Below are 14,410 nucleotides of genomic sequence, written 5' to 3' on the forward strand. Positions count from 1 at the left end.
ATATACGAAATATGCATTTTAGATATTTTAATGAAAAAGCTCGACTCTGTTTAAGTGATATTAAATCAAGAATGGAACTGAAACCGACAAACTTTTATATTCATGTTGCGGTTATACTCTGGATCGTTGCATATATATATACATATATATATATATTGCATATATATTGCATAGACATTTTCATAGTTGCATAAGCATGTATGCATCTCCGTGCATGTTGTTGAAGGTATACAATCTACATGCTGTGAGTTATTATTTGCAAATGACAGAGCACAAAACCTAACGAGAAATAAGAAAAAGAGGCAACGTCCGGTTACGTATGTACGTGTATGTGAGCAGTAATTGTGACAAGAACAACAACGGCAATAGCAAAAGCAACTACAATGAAAACCCCAACAATGCCAGCAACATGAAAGTAGCATCATCAATGACAACAACATGTACACACGCGCGTATACACGAACATATAGGCACATATAACCAAACTTTACACTCTCCTGCACACTCGTAGGTGTATATACTTTGTATATATATATATATATATATATATATGAAAAGACAAATCTATTCATCCACAAGTTGTACTGAAATGTGTACGTGTGGTTATCTCGGATTTTATAAATAGCCATACGTAGATATGTCTATGGACTTTTCATTCATTCATGTTTACAGTAGATATATAATAAGTACACTAACCTAAGATAGAAATAGTATTGTTGTCATCGGTGCCAACAACACATTGATGATTATGTATTTTGTATGCTTGTACACGCATCTGTACAGTTATGTACTGACACATGAGAGCATATGAAGAAGAGAGAAAAAAAAGAAGAAAAAATGAAACAAAAGAAAGCAACCAGACTGTAGCCAACATGTCCTTTATACCATTTGTTAATACTAATGAGATCAGAGTAATCTAATCCTTCTTAACTTTGGTTAGTAAGTATGGTCGCGCAGCAGCATCTCTCCATTAGAACATTCGATTTCAACATATGTGGTTAAATCGTTGATGCAATAAACTCGTCCATACATTAAAAACCGATTACCACGTTTGGTAGGCATTGAGATAATTTCAACCTCATCATCATCATCATCATCATCATCATCATCATCATCATCATCATTATCATCACGATGATCCACAAGAATGTACGTATGTTGTATTCCTGAAGCAAATAGAAGTAATATAAACCAAGCAACATCGAAAGCCTGAGGTCATATTGCATTGCTTTTCCATATGCTGTTAAATGCATCTTATCCGTTAAGCCAACTATAATGTTCAAGTCCATCATCTACCTGTGCTTGCTTGGATACCGAGACATAAGCTTATATCAGTATACTGATATACAGTATAATGCTTGAATGCTTCATAAAATCGGTTGTTGCAAGGTTTGAACTTAAAAATAAAAAAAATGAATTGACAGGAAGAAGAAAGCATTCTGCATTTTTCACTTGCTTACTTAGAAAAAATCTAAAGACTTGAAGATTTTGTTTTGAAACACTTTTTACATTTTTATTTAAGAATTGTATTTACTTTGTTCCATACAAAGTTACCTTTGCTGCTTTTGTAAATTGTTACTTACAGATGATGGTTTTACTAAAGTAAACAAATGTGCACACACACACATGCACAGACACATGTATATAAGACTAAGTTTACAGGAAAGTTTTTCGTAAGCACATACTCACCGCATATGTGCATGTTTGGCACTTAACTTGTCCGTATGTTGCCATGCGATACCTTTGTAAATGCCAGAGAAAGTGGCCTCTGTGCGCAATCTGTGTTCTTTATTTTACCCTTTTCCTTTCTCTTTCGCTTTCTCTTTTCAAGTTTAATTGCCAAATTGATATGTGGACAATTAGTAGCAAAAGAATGTTTTTGAAAAGTTAAGGTGTCCTAAATAGAAATTTATTTTACAACTTTTGAAATTGTAAAATTGAGGAGAAATTCGAAACAAAGCAAAGATAAAAGTGTTTCATTTAGTAAAAAAACGTAGTGACAGTAAATGGAAACCATTCTGCATTCCGTATGCTATACGAGTTAGATTCTAACTTACTATGCATCTCATGTACATGTCTTTACTTAAGGTACGGATATTAGATACATGAACATGAACTGGAAACAGTAGAAGTCGACAATTGCATAGTCGTATGACTGACTCGAATATTTGAACAAAACTTGACTTTCAAGTACCACCCATCATAGCTTAAAAAAGAAATAGCGAAGAGCGCGGATATCGAACCAAACGATTAACGAATTTAAAAAAATATCAAATGATACGCGCAACTAATCGTTTTAATGATGAAAAATTGTATCTTTTGCCCATTATAAGCACTGTGGAAGATGAAATAGGAATCATGCAAAAAAAAAAAAAAAAAATACATAGAAATATTGTATAAAAACGAATTTTTATACTCACATTAAGAGGACAATAAATATCGGAAGGTAACTATTTAAAGACTATGCTCAATTGCTTAGATAAAAAAGCACATGAAATCGCTTACTCACTTAGTAGAGAAGATGTACAAATACTATGGTGGCACACAGGGCTACCGTTATACACCCTAGACCCGTGCGCTTAATGCGCATTGTATGAATCAATGCCTCTTCAAAATAAGGCGTTATATAGAAAGTTGTCTGAAAGACGATACGATCTGAACCTTTATTAATAACGTACTATCATGGGCCAAAACACATCGATATGCCAAATGTGTTCGTCAGACTATCTCAAAAATTTGTGACCTACTGCAAGACGGACGGACAAACGGACATGCTTAATAGCAAGTAGATCCGGCTCAAGTCCTTTTGGGTGTTGTACCAACCGCGCAACGTTAATTTACTCTTAAACCACAAGCTATCTATATTTGAGCTGAAAAAGTCTAGATCGATTGGAGGTAAGTGGACCTATAATTAGGTGACAATTATTGAAAAAATTCATACAACATTCTACGACACTTTGTAATTGTTGTTTCTACGAAATTAATAGCCGAAAAGGAATGTTTTAGGTTAACCTAAACTCTCCTTGAATCCTCAAATTAAGGCCGTCCCACGTAAAGAATGTCCCCGTCGCCATTTTTTAATGCTTTTCTAATATAATTGTTTTTCTTTTTTTTTATACCACACAATACATATGGTACAAGGATATATTGAGTGCGTGCGGATGGGTTAAAATAAGCTCATCTTCAGTTACACCGACCAATCAAAATCACTTTCTGCATGGATCTGAATACATGATTAATTGCCTGCTTGGATATATATTATTGTGTTATTGCCCTTTGCCATTGAAAGCAAAAAAAAAGACCAAACCGTAGGCTATCACACTGCTGCAAGCCTTTGTAATGCCTTAAAGCTCACCTTAAGTCAAATGCAGTTTTTTTGTTATCGTAATTTTACTTTCCCCGAGTACATCAATTTATGGAGAGAGATTAACCACTAAGTTAATACAGTTGATTTGTTTTGTTGTATAAAATAAATTACGGATAAGCTTATATGGATTGTTTTACCTATAAGTTGATGTGGTTAACCATAGGATAATTCACAAAGTGTTTATCTTTGTTCATAACTTTGTTCATATGCAGGTGTACAAAGACGCACACTTAAGTATATTAATATTTATTGCACATCACCAACTCTTACATATATAAAATAATAAATTCAAGTTGTTCCAGGGAAGTGTTCGCGTACATGGCATTTAGATGAATGTGTGATTAATTATATAAATTATTATCAATTTATTCAATTATACTAAAACAACAATTTCTCTATCATACTCGGAGCAAACGCGTAAGCATTTCTTTTAATGCGCCAATGTACAGCAATTATCTTACCAAGTTAAGCTATTGTGAATGTGCGACAGGAAAATTTACAAAATTTGCAAAATTTTACTTTAAATCATAAATTATTTTAGTAATAAAATTTTCTCTCTCATTACATTTTCTTAAAGGCTCCATGAATTACTACAAATACAGATAACATATAGACACGAAATTACAAATATTTTTTCTATAAACTTTTATACGTACGTAAGGCAAGTAATGAAACGCATCTCAAAAGTAAAATTTTTAAATTATTTAGAAACGAATTTTTCTAATTATAGAATAATTATTAATCCTTTGTCGTATATTGTTGTATACCCCTTGGTTATATTAAGTTGCTGCGGACCTATGTAACATCCAGAAGGAGTTGAGACAGGCTCGAGTGATCGATTCAGAAAGTGTTCCTAAGCTTGTCTGTCCGTCCGTCCGTCCGTTTGATATTTGTCTATGTATTTTTGAGTTCAATCTATGGGTCATAATCTCGGCCCAAGGAGGAACGCTATTGACAATGGTTCAGGTCGGCCCACTTTTCCTGTTAGCAGTTATATAACAAAATACTCCAATTTTCAGAATTTGCCGGTAAAAATTTCCGAGTAATAGAATTTGGACGTTCCTTATAAGAATGAAAACTTTGCTACCGGTGGTGTAATTTTTTGGACCACCTACTATATAAACGTTCGTATGGCAATTGAATCTTTAGGGGGTAAAAAGATGTAATTGTCAATATTTCTTGATAAGAATTCGAGCATATTCAGAATTTGATAAAAACAATAATTTTACCGATTTTTACTGGACAAAGTAGGTGTACCTTCCCGATTCCACCGCATAAAAAACATCTTTATATTAAATTAAAAAATTTTTGTATACATGGAATGATTTATTTTCCACTTGGCGAAAACTCATTATTTTATAATTACAACTTTAATTCTTATAAAATTCGTCGTACGGTAATACTTTAAAAATTTTTTCTAAAAGTGGCTTAAGTGCATCGTAATAAGCTTGGCTAATAGCATCTTGTAATGAATGAAAAATGTCACGCCAGTTCTCATTGATTACGTCGTTAACGCTGTCCGTAAGCTCTTTGTTACCGTCAAATAAATTATCCAAATGTATATAAAAGCTGCACAAATACAGATAAACAATAGTTAACACAATACATACAAATACAAATAAACGATAGTAAATATTAATCATTTCAAGCATCAACTTACTTTTTCGGTTCAAAACTAACAATCATATCCTTTATTATAACAAAAGTTTGATTCTCTCTTTTTTCAAAATCTACGTCGACCGTAAGCTTAATATCGACATCCTTTAAATGTATCTCAGATTTGCCTTTGCCTTTTAGAGTAAAAAGTAAAATTTTCCCATTTACAGCATGATCAGCTTTGATTTTTAAAAGCGGAATAATTAAATTCACTTCAACTCGTGTTGTTTCTGGCTCAAATCCAGATACGTTCAGGCAAACTGATTTCTCTACACCAGTAAAAATCAAATTTTCGAATTTTACTGTCAATTGTGCGCTCGAAGGCTGACCGTTACCATCTCCTAGAACCATCTCAGGCACAGTTATACGCGATATATCGTCCAGACCAAATGCTGGCGATCCTTTCGGATAAAGACGAAAGACTTCATTTATTGAGGCGGCTACGCAAGCATTATCAGAAATTTTACATTTCGGTATATTTGAAGCTGAAAAGTCGGAAAAAATTTACGTTTCTAAATAAATTCTAATATTTTGTCCGTGTAGTTTAGACTTTAACGAATCGTATGAACTTACGCAATATTGCGCAAAATATTTCGCAAATGCTACTCAGCATAAGAACTCCCGACAAGTAATAGGCGATTTTCAACATTTTAAAAAAATTCAAGAAATGAAACTTAGAGCGCTGTTCTTAAACTGAACCTTATCTCGTTCACAGTTGGGAAAGTAATGTGCGTTTAACGCTTTTAACGACTCGTGACAATAGTGAAATTAATTACACACATTCAATTATCTGCTAATTATATTATTATAAAATCAATGTACTTATTATGTGCTATAAACTAATTATATTATATAGGAAATTATAAATTCGAGATAGACTGCTTTCTAAGAAAACATTAGTAAAGCGCATTTATTTATAAAAATAGAACGTCATTAATCGGGAACATACTGCTTTTGAATTGTGGTCAAATGGCTTTCGCACGTTTTACTTCTTCTTCTTCTTACATAACCAACTATTCAGGTAAGAGATAGATGGAGAGCGGTCACCGTCTAGGAGCTGTGTTGTCGGATCGGCAAGTGTTATGCTTTTACCAATTGAATACTCACTCTAGCTACGATCACACACGAATCCTAATTAAAGGATGTTCTACCGCCCGCTGAAGATTGAAATTATGTGTGCCGACTTGATAGAGTTGAGTTATTTAATCACGGCTTGACTATGTCGTAGTTTGCCCTTTTGCATGATAGATTAGGTAACACTCAGCTTTAAAAGCTCATACGTTTTAATCAAGACTTTTTCTAGTAATTCGCCTACGAGCGATGTGTACTCTGATTTTAATAACACCTTCAGTTTCAGTTCATTGATTTTTAAATTTCCCTCCTATGGCTTTTCTATATATATAACGAAATGGTTGGGTTTATAACATTGCAATCGGTCATGTACATTAATCATATATTACGTCACTGGTAGTTCTGGCTATATTCGGTTTGTGCGAACTATCTCTTCTCTTTAAGAAACTATCATATTTATAATCTAATTTCGTTACCAGATTCCTTACCCGTTTGCAAATTTACTCTATTTCACACGTCTTAACGATGTTGTTCTTAAAACGTAATTTTTAATTTTCCACTATCCGCTTTTGCATCGATTTAATGCTATTCATTTTTCCGTGACCCGCCTAAGTAGATGGTGTGCTATTGCACTAAACATGCGTACAAATGTTTTCTTGCAAATTTTTCTTTGTTTATTTTGAACTCTCTCGCTTGTGGTGGAAAAAGTTCATGGCGCTCTCTCCAAAAGATAAGTTTAGAAAAGCTTTCACTTTGGCAACACTAACCCTATCCTGTGTGAAAGTTGGCAATGCATATGCGTGTGAATAAAGAAGAAAATCATAGCAATAGTGAAAAACCATAAAAAATCATAATTCTCTTGTGAAAAAACTTATGGTGTTTTAGGTGAAGTTACTCTCTCAAGATTAGCAGCATACCGATGGTTAGCCTATTTCCACTTAGGAATATTGGATACTAATAATGCTTCGCTTTCTAGTCGACAAATTAACGATCGTTTGTTGGACATTAACCAACAAGGGTCTCCGATAGAATACAAGACTGAACACGAAACGAAACTTGATAGTCGGCTACCGCACTAGCTAACTATTCTTTTTTATATCCATCACCGAAAGATGAGGCATATATTCACAAATTTTACATATTCTTGATCAGCACTAAACTCTGAATCGACCAAGCATGTCCCTCTGTCCGTCTGTGCAAGCGTTCTCCTGGCCACAAAAAAATAAGATATCGATTTCAAATTTATCAGAAACAGAGGAAGTTCTAACAGATGGGAATTGAAAATCGTCCAAATCAATCAAAGGGCGCGCCTACAGTACTACGTAAGCCGACCATTACTCGTAAACTACAGCCGACAAATCTACTAAAATTTGAACGTATCTTCTACAGGCGAGGGTATACAAAAACGAGGAAAATTGAGCACAACTATCCAATACTATAGTGTACCAAAACTTAGTTTCTTTTGCAACAACTATTTAATGCGCAAAAGCAACCTTCAAACATCCCATAAACTATATAAATTTTTTCTGAGTTTCAGATTGAAGTCGTTTTTTGATAAGATTTAAAGGACGCTACACCCTATCAGAAAAATCTAACTTTATGAGTATGTCCAGGATTTACCACCGCCAATATCGTCCCAAATACGCCCTCCCTATATGCATGAGGCAACTTGAAACCGATAGCGCTCACAAAGAATAACCCCCGGCGATATCTTCAACTGAATACAAAGCTTACGCAATGCTTACATAATAGATTGTAACTTCATTAGATTATGCAATGTACGGAATTGTGCTGATTGTGTGAACGTAAGCAAAACGTTCCCACAGGTCAATGGGAACCGAAACTTTTTTTTTTTTTTTGCTTTAACCAGGCATTTAGGGGATGCCGCAGATACGTGCGAGGATGATCACGATCAAGAAGAATTGTTGAAAGAGAAGGTTAGGAAAGAGCGAGTAGTGCTTGTGTTAAAAGTGGAACATCAGGCACGATGGGAAAGACCACTACTACTAGATTGTCCCAGAGGCGGGCAGTGTGATATGAATTTCTTATTTCACTTAACAATTCATTAAAGAGTCTGTAATAAGCACCCTATGTACATATATCTGGACATAAGGAGTTTGCAAAATTTTGAAAAAACAAAAAGTAAAATTTTCTAAACCGTAGGCAAACGAATATTTTTTTAATAAAACATTTATTTTAAATAAATATCATCGTAAGCTAAAGAGGCAGCAACATTCCTTAATATACCAAGCATTCCTTGAGCAAGACTGCGATTGATATTATCGCTTAATGCCGAATAGACATCGCGCCAATTAGCATTAATCACTTCGTTAACGCTGTCCGTTATTTCTTTATTACCATCGAACAAGTTGTCCATATGAATAAAGAAACTGTAATAATCACATTTTCAAATTCAAGTAATTCGAAGCCTTTTCATTGTTTTCTTCTGAAATTTGATGCAAAAACTCACCCTTGCGGTCGAAAATCACACGTCATGTCCTTAACAATTAGATGAGTTTTACCATTTCTCTTCTCCAAACCTACGTTGATTGTCACTCTATTAGTAGCCATTTTCAAATGTATTTCTGCATGACCTTTGCCCTTTAAGGTTAAGAATAAAATTTTACCATCCATTTCGTATTCGGTTTCAAGTTTCATAAATGGAACTTCAAGGTTAACTATAATTTGCTTAATATCTGGATCGAAACCAGAAACATTAACTACTTTTGCTTTTTCTAAGCCGCTTGTAGTTGAATTCAGAAAAATTAAATTCAATTGAACGGCCGACGAATGGCCGGCAGCATTTCCAAGTTCAACTTTAGGTACAAATATACGCGACAGATCGGCCAAATCAAAAGCTGGCGAACCTTTGGGATAAAGGCGGAGCGCCTCGTTCATAGACGAAGCTATACAAACATTATCCGAAATTTTACATTTTGGTATATCGGAGGCTGAAAGAATAGAAGAAGATATGTAAGATTTTTTCAAACAATCGCATGGAATTGATCGCATCAACGCTTACGCAACGATCCACAAAATGATTCGCCAATGCCATTCAGAGCAAGCATACCAAAGAGGAAAAAATAAGTTATTTTACACATAATTCCTTCTTTGTTTTTGTTTTTTTTTTTAACTGAATACGATTTTATAAGCAAAAGAAAAGCGCTTCACTTTACACAATGAACCTTGTCTCACTCGCAGCTGGAACGGAAATGCGTAAATATTGCAAAGTAGTGATGTGTGATTTTTAAGCTGATGGATATTAATTACACAATTTCTCGTTCTCTATCAATGTTTCTCTCTATTACTTACTTGTTTATAGATTTGTTATTGAATACAAAAACCAGTTTAGAACTGTTAGAAATTGTTAATTCTCAAAAGCAATTATAAGCTTTACAATTGATTCTATAAGTGGCATTACCTTCAAAAAGAATGTTTACTTAAATTTTGAAAGCGTTGTGAGCGAAAAGACCCTTTCATTGGTATACATTTGCACAATATAAACGTCGTAGATAGGTAGATAGCTGGCAGCACAAAGGCATGCCCTTTCAAACGCCTGTAGTATATTTAGCACTGAAGCCCCTTCCTTTTCAATCCCTCTCATCGTTAACAATCCCTTTATAATTTCAGAAACGAGTGTGCAGTGATCGATAGCTGTAGCTGTGTTTTTTTTTTTTTTTTTTTTTTTTTTTTTTTTTTTTTTTTTTTTTTTGTACCTGTTGGGCATTCACTCACTAGTCTGCAACGGCTGCCTATCTTTTTCTCTTTTTAATTTCTTTCTGACTATTATCGAATAAGTGGCATAGCCCGAGTGATTATCAATTTTTTATTTGCACATAAAATGTTAGCAATACAAACTAACGTTTTAAGGAAAAATAATTTAGATGGATTATGGAAAGCAGAGAAGAAGAAGACTATGCAGAACAAGAAAAACGCAGTCTAGTACATAGTACATAATTCTGTAAGACCGCTTATGTAATGAGAGTTGTTTACATTACAACGTGTGTGAATTGAATATGAGACAAAAAGTATTAACAGAAAACTAAGCTATGGTTGATATTGTAAGTTTCCCAGATTCGCCTTATGACGAATTCAATGGTATAGAGACTTTCCTTACTCTTAGTGGGGCTAGGTGAAAAGCGCCGATTTTCATAACTACTCGAATAAACATGACACGCGGCAAGGAAATAACAGTTCCTTATTAGTCCTACATTGAGACAATCTAAGAGGAAGGAAATTCCTTCAGACTCTTGACAAAATGTTAAAATCAAATTTATTGAGCCGAAATGATCGGAAATATGTCTTTGAACAAAACAAGTAAGCACATTATAGTGGGCCATGGCCCACTGTTAAATACCATGCCCCACCTTGCAATTATTCCAAAATAAATTGTTGTATGGGAAGCGGTCGGATAACTTATCTTATCCGAACCATTTTCAATAGCTGAAAATTTGAGATAACATGAACAAACAGTTGAAGACAAAAATGTTACCGAGGTTAACAAGGACAATATCTTATAAAACAAGCGGACATCCAATAGAAAGTGGTAAAGTTCTAGTAGCTAAGTACAGATCGAAGCATTGCTTTATAAAAATGATAAGCGTAAGTAAACGTAAATATAAAAAAAAAATTGGTTATTAACAAAGTGTCAACCTGGGCCAAAACGTGTCAGCAAAATATCTTAAAAGTTGTGATCTATAAGCTCAACACACAAGTACATATAAGCTACAGATGGATAATCGATTCACAAATTGACTTGGATAGATTCAGATAGTGCTCCCAAATCGATAGGTGTAATAAAATGTGGATTTATCTAATGTTCTCCTGTTTGTTGTGTATATCCGCGCAAACTTAACCCTTAAGTGTATAGCTATGTAATAGCAAGTTGATAACCTCACATCGCTTTATGTGGCTTTGCATAGTATTTTATTTTGGTCAGCCTTAAATGCATATGTTGCAGATGTTATTTGATTTAAAATTCTTTAAAAACTTAATTTGAAACTGAAGCGAAACTGGAGTGTAGACAATTGGCAACAATATGAATTTAGCGTTATATTATACCTTCTGTTTGACTAGCCACACGTAAGTCTTTTGTCAAGAAAGTAATTAACATCATAACCTCTTACTGCTCCGGTCACATATTGTATAATAATTGCCTTCTCATGTTGAGGTATATTTAAACCTAACAATAAATTGCTAGAGAATATGGATAAATAATGCATGAATTTATTTCTCTTTCAAGGCGATAAATCATCATCAAGAGTATTTATGTTACAATTAGAAAATTTTAATTTAAATAAAACTCATCATAAGACAACGTTCCTTAAAACATTAAGAATAGCTTGAGAGAAAGCTCCAATGATATTGTCTCTCAATGTTGAATGGAATTCGCGCCAATTAGTATTTACTACTTTATTGATACTCTCCGTTAGTTCCTTATTACCGTCGAACAAACTATCAAAATGGACAAAGACACTATAAATAGAATATTAAAGGGAATTCATCAAAATTGTAGAGTTGCATTTTGAAATTTAATTTTAAACTTACTCTTGGGGCTGAAAATCACATATAACATCTTTGACTATTACAAAGGTTTGGCCTTGTTTCCTTTCTAGACCTACGTTCACGATGATTTTATTTGTAACGTTTTTCAAATGAATATCAGGGTGACCTTTGCCCTTTACAATCATAAATAAAATTTTACCATTTATCATGTAATCAGCGGCAAATTTTTAACAAAGGAACTTCCAAATTAACTGTAACTTTTTTGAAGTCTGAATCAAAGCCGGAAACGTTAAAAACTTTGGCTTTTTCAAAACCATTTACAGCGAAGTTATGAAAATTGAAGTCCCCTTTTTAAAGCCAAAGTTTGACCACCGTTTTCTCCAAGTTCAACTTTGGCTTGAGTTAAACGGGACATATCTGGCAGGCCAAAAGCCGCCGAGCCTTTAGGCTATAGGCGAAGTACTTCGTTTATAGAAGCAGCTATACAAAGCAGGAAATTTTTCTAAGGACAACTTTATTTTTGCATAAATTCTAGTCGACTTACGCAGTGCTCCAGAAAATATTTCACAAAAACCAAATGACGCAATAAACAGCAAACGATAAGAAAAGTTTAACATTTTATTGACTAGAAGTGCATTCTTTTTCTAAACTAAAGTTTAACTCATGCGCGGTTAGAAATGAATTGTTTCCTTCGGACAGTTCTAATCGTTGTATTTTAAAATATAGAGAACAATGAAATTTTTATTGATGTTATTGTTTTTTATAATTACACGCAATGCTTATGTTTTACAATTTGTGCTATCAAATGTTGAATTTGACTTATGACCGGATTGATTGCTATCCGAAGGTTTAGTTTAATGCTATTTCGCGTATATCTTGAAGGAAACTGAATGTCCATTCAACTTGAGCAAAATATTTCACAAATGCCACTCACAACGAAAAGCAATTCGCACTTTACTTAAAAAAAAAAAAAGAAAGAAAAATAAAAGTATTTATTGATGGTATGTCTCTTCCAAGTGCATCTTCTTTCACTCACTGCTGAAATGAAAATACTTAACTCGTGGGTCGAAGAACAGAGTTTTAAAGCAGGGGATTTAATTTAAATATTCCATTTAACCTTTGTTCTCTTCCTTACTACTATAGTTGTGGTGGAGGAGCTGTTATAGCTATTAATATTTAACTGTAAAGCCTTGTACTTGTTTGTTGTACTGCCAGTCCTTTTTTATACGCTATTTTTTTAAACGCTCCTTTTTACACGCTATTTTTTTATACGCCCCTTTTTTTACACCATTTTCGAATAACTCGCTTCCCCCATATATCTTTTTACACGAATTTTCTCTTCTAACACGTATCCCAAAATAATTTTATTTCTTAATTTCATTCTCGGAAATGTTTTATGAAAACTTGAAAACGTTTTGCGAAAACCTAATTTAATTCGCGGGTACTTCAAAATACATGTTTTACAGGAATTTTTTATTCTAGCATGAATCGAAAAACTTTTTATCTCAACCGTTTTCAAAAGTGAATTACGCCCAATTCGCTTTATTCTTTCTGGCGCCATCAATCTTGGCAACGTGAGAAACCACCTAAGAGTAAACAGATATGCTTACATACTTCAACACACCTTACGTTAATCAAAAATTCAGAGGGACTTTCCAGCCGTACATCTATAGGATGCGCCAGAAACAATAGACATTCATGTATAACTCCATCTTATTTAAATGTAACAAAAGGAAGATTTCAGAAATGAATAACAATAAGCATTTTCGGACATTAAAAAATTGTTCGGTTTTATCCAATTTTTTTGTTTTTTTTTTAACGATTTCATGTGAAACAATTCAAAGCTTAGAAAATCTTTATATAAAAGACGCGAGGGAATATCTCTATTGCACAAAAGACGTGTTATGCCTGTACGTGTAGTGTGTGCTGCATAACTTTAAATCTATTAATAATTTATTAAAAAAGGATTTTTATAACAAACAAAAAAAAAAATAAATAAATAAATAAATAAAAACAAACTTAACTTTTGCGAACTTCGCACCCATGCATATTGTTATTTAAATTTAAAACAAATAACTTTCAGGAGCACACATGTGTTTTTCTTATTATAACGGCGATGCATATGGATAATATGAAAAGTGTATACATATGACTAGACTTCTATATAAGCGTATGCACATATTCATGCAAATTGGTCTTGTCTACAGCACTTAACATAACCTCAGGATCTGAAAGTTACTGAAAAGCAGAAAACAAACATAAACACAAGGCTATAACTATCATGTGTTGTGTTATACGCATTTATGCAAACTTTTTCTCCATTTTGCTGCTTTTTTTTGTTGTTGTTGTTGTCTTCAAATAGGTTAAAAAATTCTAACGACAGCAAACCAAGCGTTAAGAACACAGACTATCAGTATGCGTAAATGCTTCTATAAGAGCAGGTTGATACGAGGAAGTAATTTTGAGGCAAAGATGGGCATTCTATTCCAGTCAATGTAAAAATTTTAATAATAAATTAAATTTTCTTTAAACAATTAAGATTTCAAGAAAACTTACAAAGAGTTTTTATTTCTTCTTCATAACTAGGAGCCTTGAGATATCTACTTCGGAAAGTTATTTTTCAACTTTTAACCGCTATAATTGAAATTCTTCTTTTCTTGCTAATGGGAAATATAAGGGGAAGGCGAGGTGACATCGCTGCTGAGCGTTTAAAACTGGCAAAAAGTTGCGAGCAATCCCAAAAAAAACCGGATAACTTGCGTTATGTTTATGACAAGCTATTATGAAATTTTATATGTCCTAAGCCGAAAT

General features: G+C 33.5%; 2 protein-coding genes across 2 annotated transcripts in view; both read right to left on the reverse strand.

Moving 5' to 3' along the window:
• Positions 1 to 14,410, reverse strand: part of LOC119641713 (protein lap4) — a 309,554-nt gene that overhangs the window by 79,365 nt on the left and 215,779 nt on the right. The gene's annotated exons all lie outside the window — the stretch shown is intronic.
• On the reverse strand, positions 4,660 to 9,324 carry LOC119641684. The gene is made up of 6 exons (XM_038040471.1): positions 9,117 to 9,324; positions 8,565 to 9,045; positions 8,298 to 8,484; positions 5,597 to 5,705; positions 5,028 to 5,508; positions 4,660 to 4,936 (listed from the first exon to the last, which is right to left on the reverse strand). Exons 1-6 carry the CDS (start codon positions 9,193 to 9,195, stop codon positions 4,738 to 4,740), a joined length of 1,536 nt encoding a protein of 511 aa, XP_037896399.1. The 5' UTR covers positions 9,196 to 9,324; the 3' UTR covers positions 4,660 to 4,737.

This window comes from Glossina fuscipes, unplaced genomic scaffold (genome assembly GCF_014805625.2).
Source record: "Glossina fuscipes isolate IAEA_lab_2018 unplaced genomic scaffold, Yale_Gfus_2 174, whole genome shotgun sequence".
Taxonomy (NCBI): Eukaryota; Metazoa; Arthropoda; class Insecta; order Diptera; family Glossinidae; genus Glossina; species Glossina fuscipes.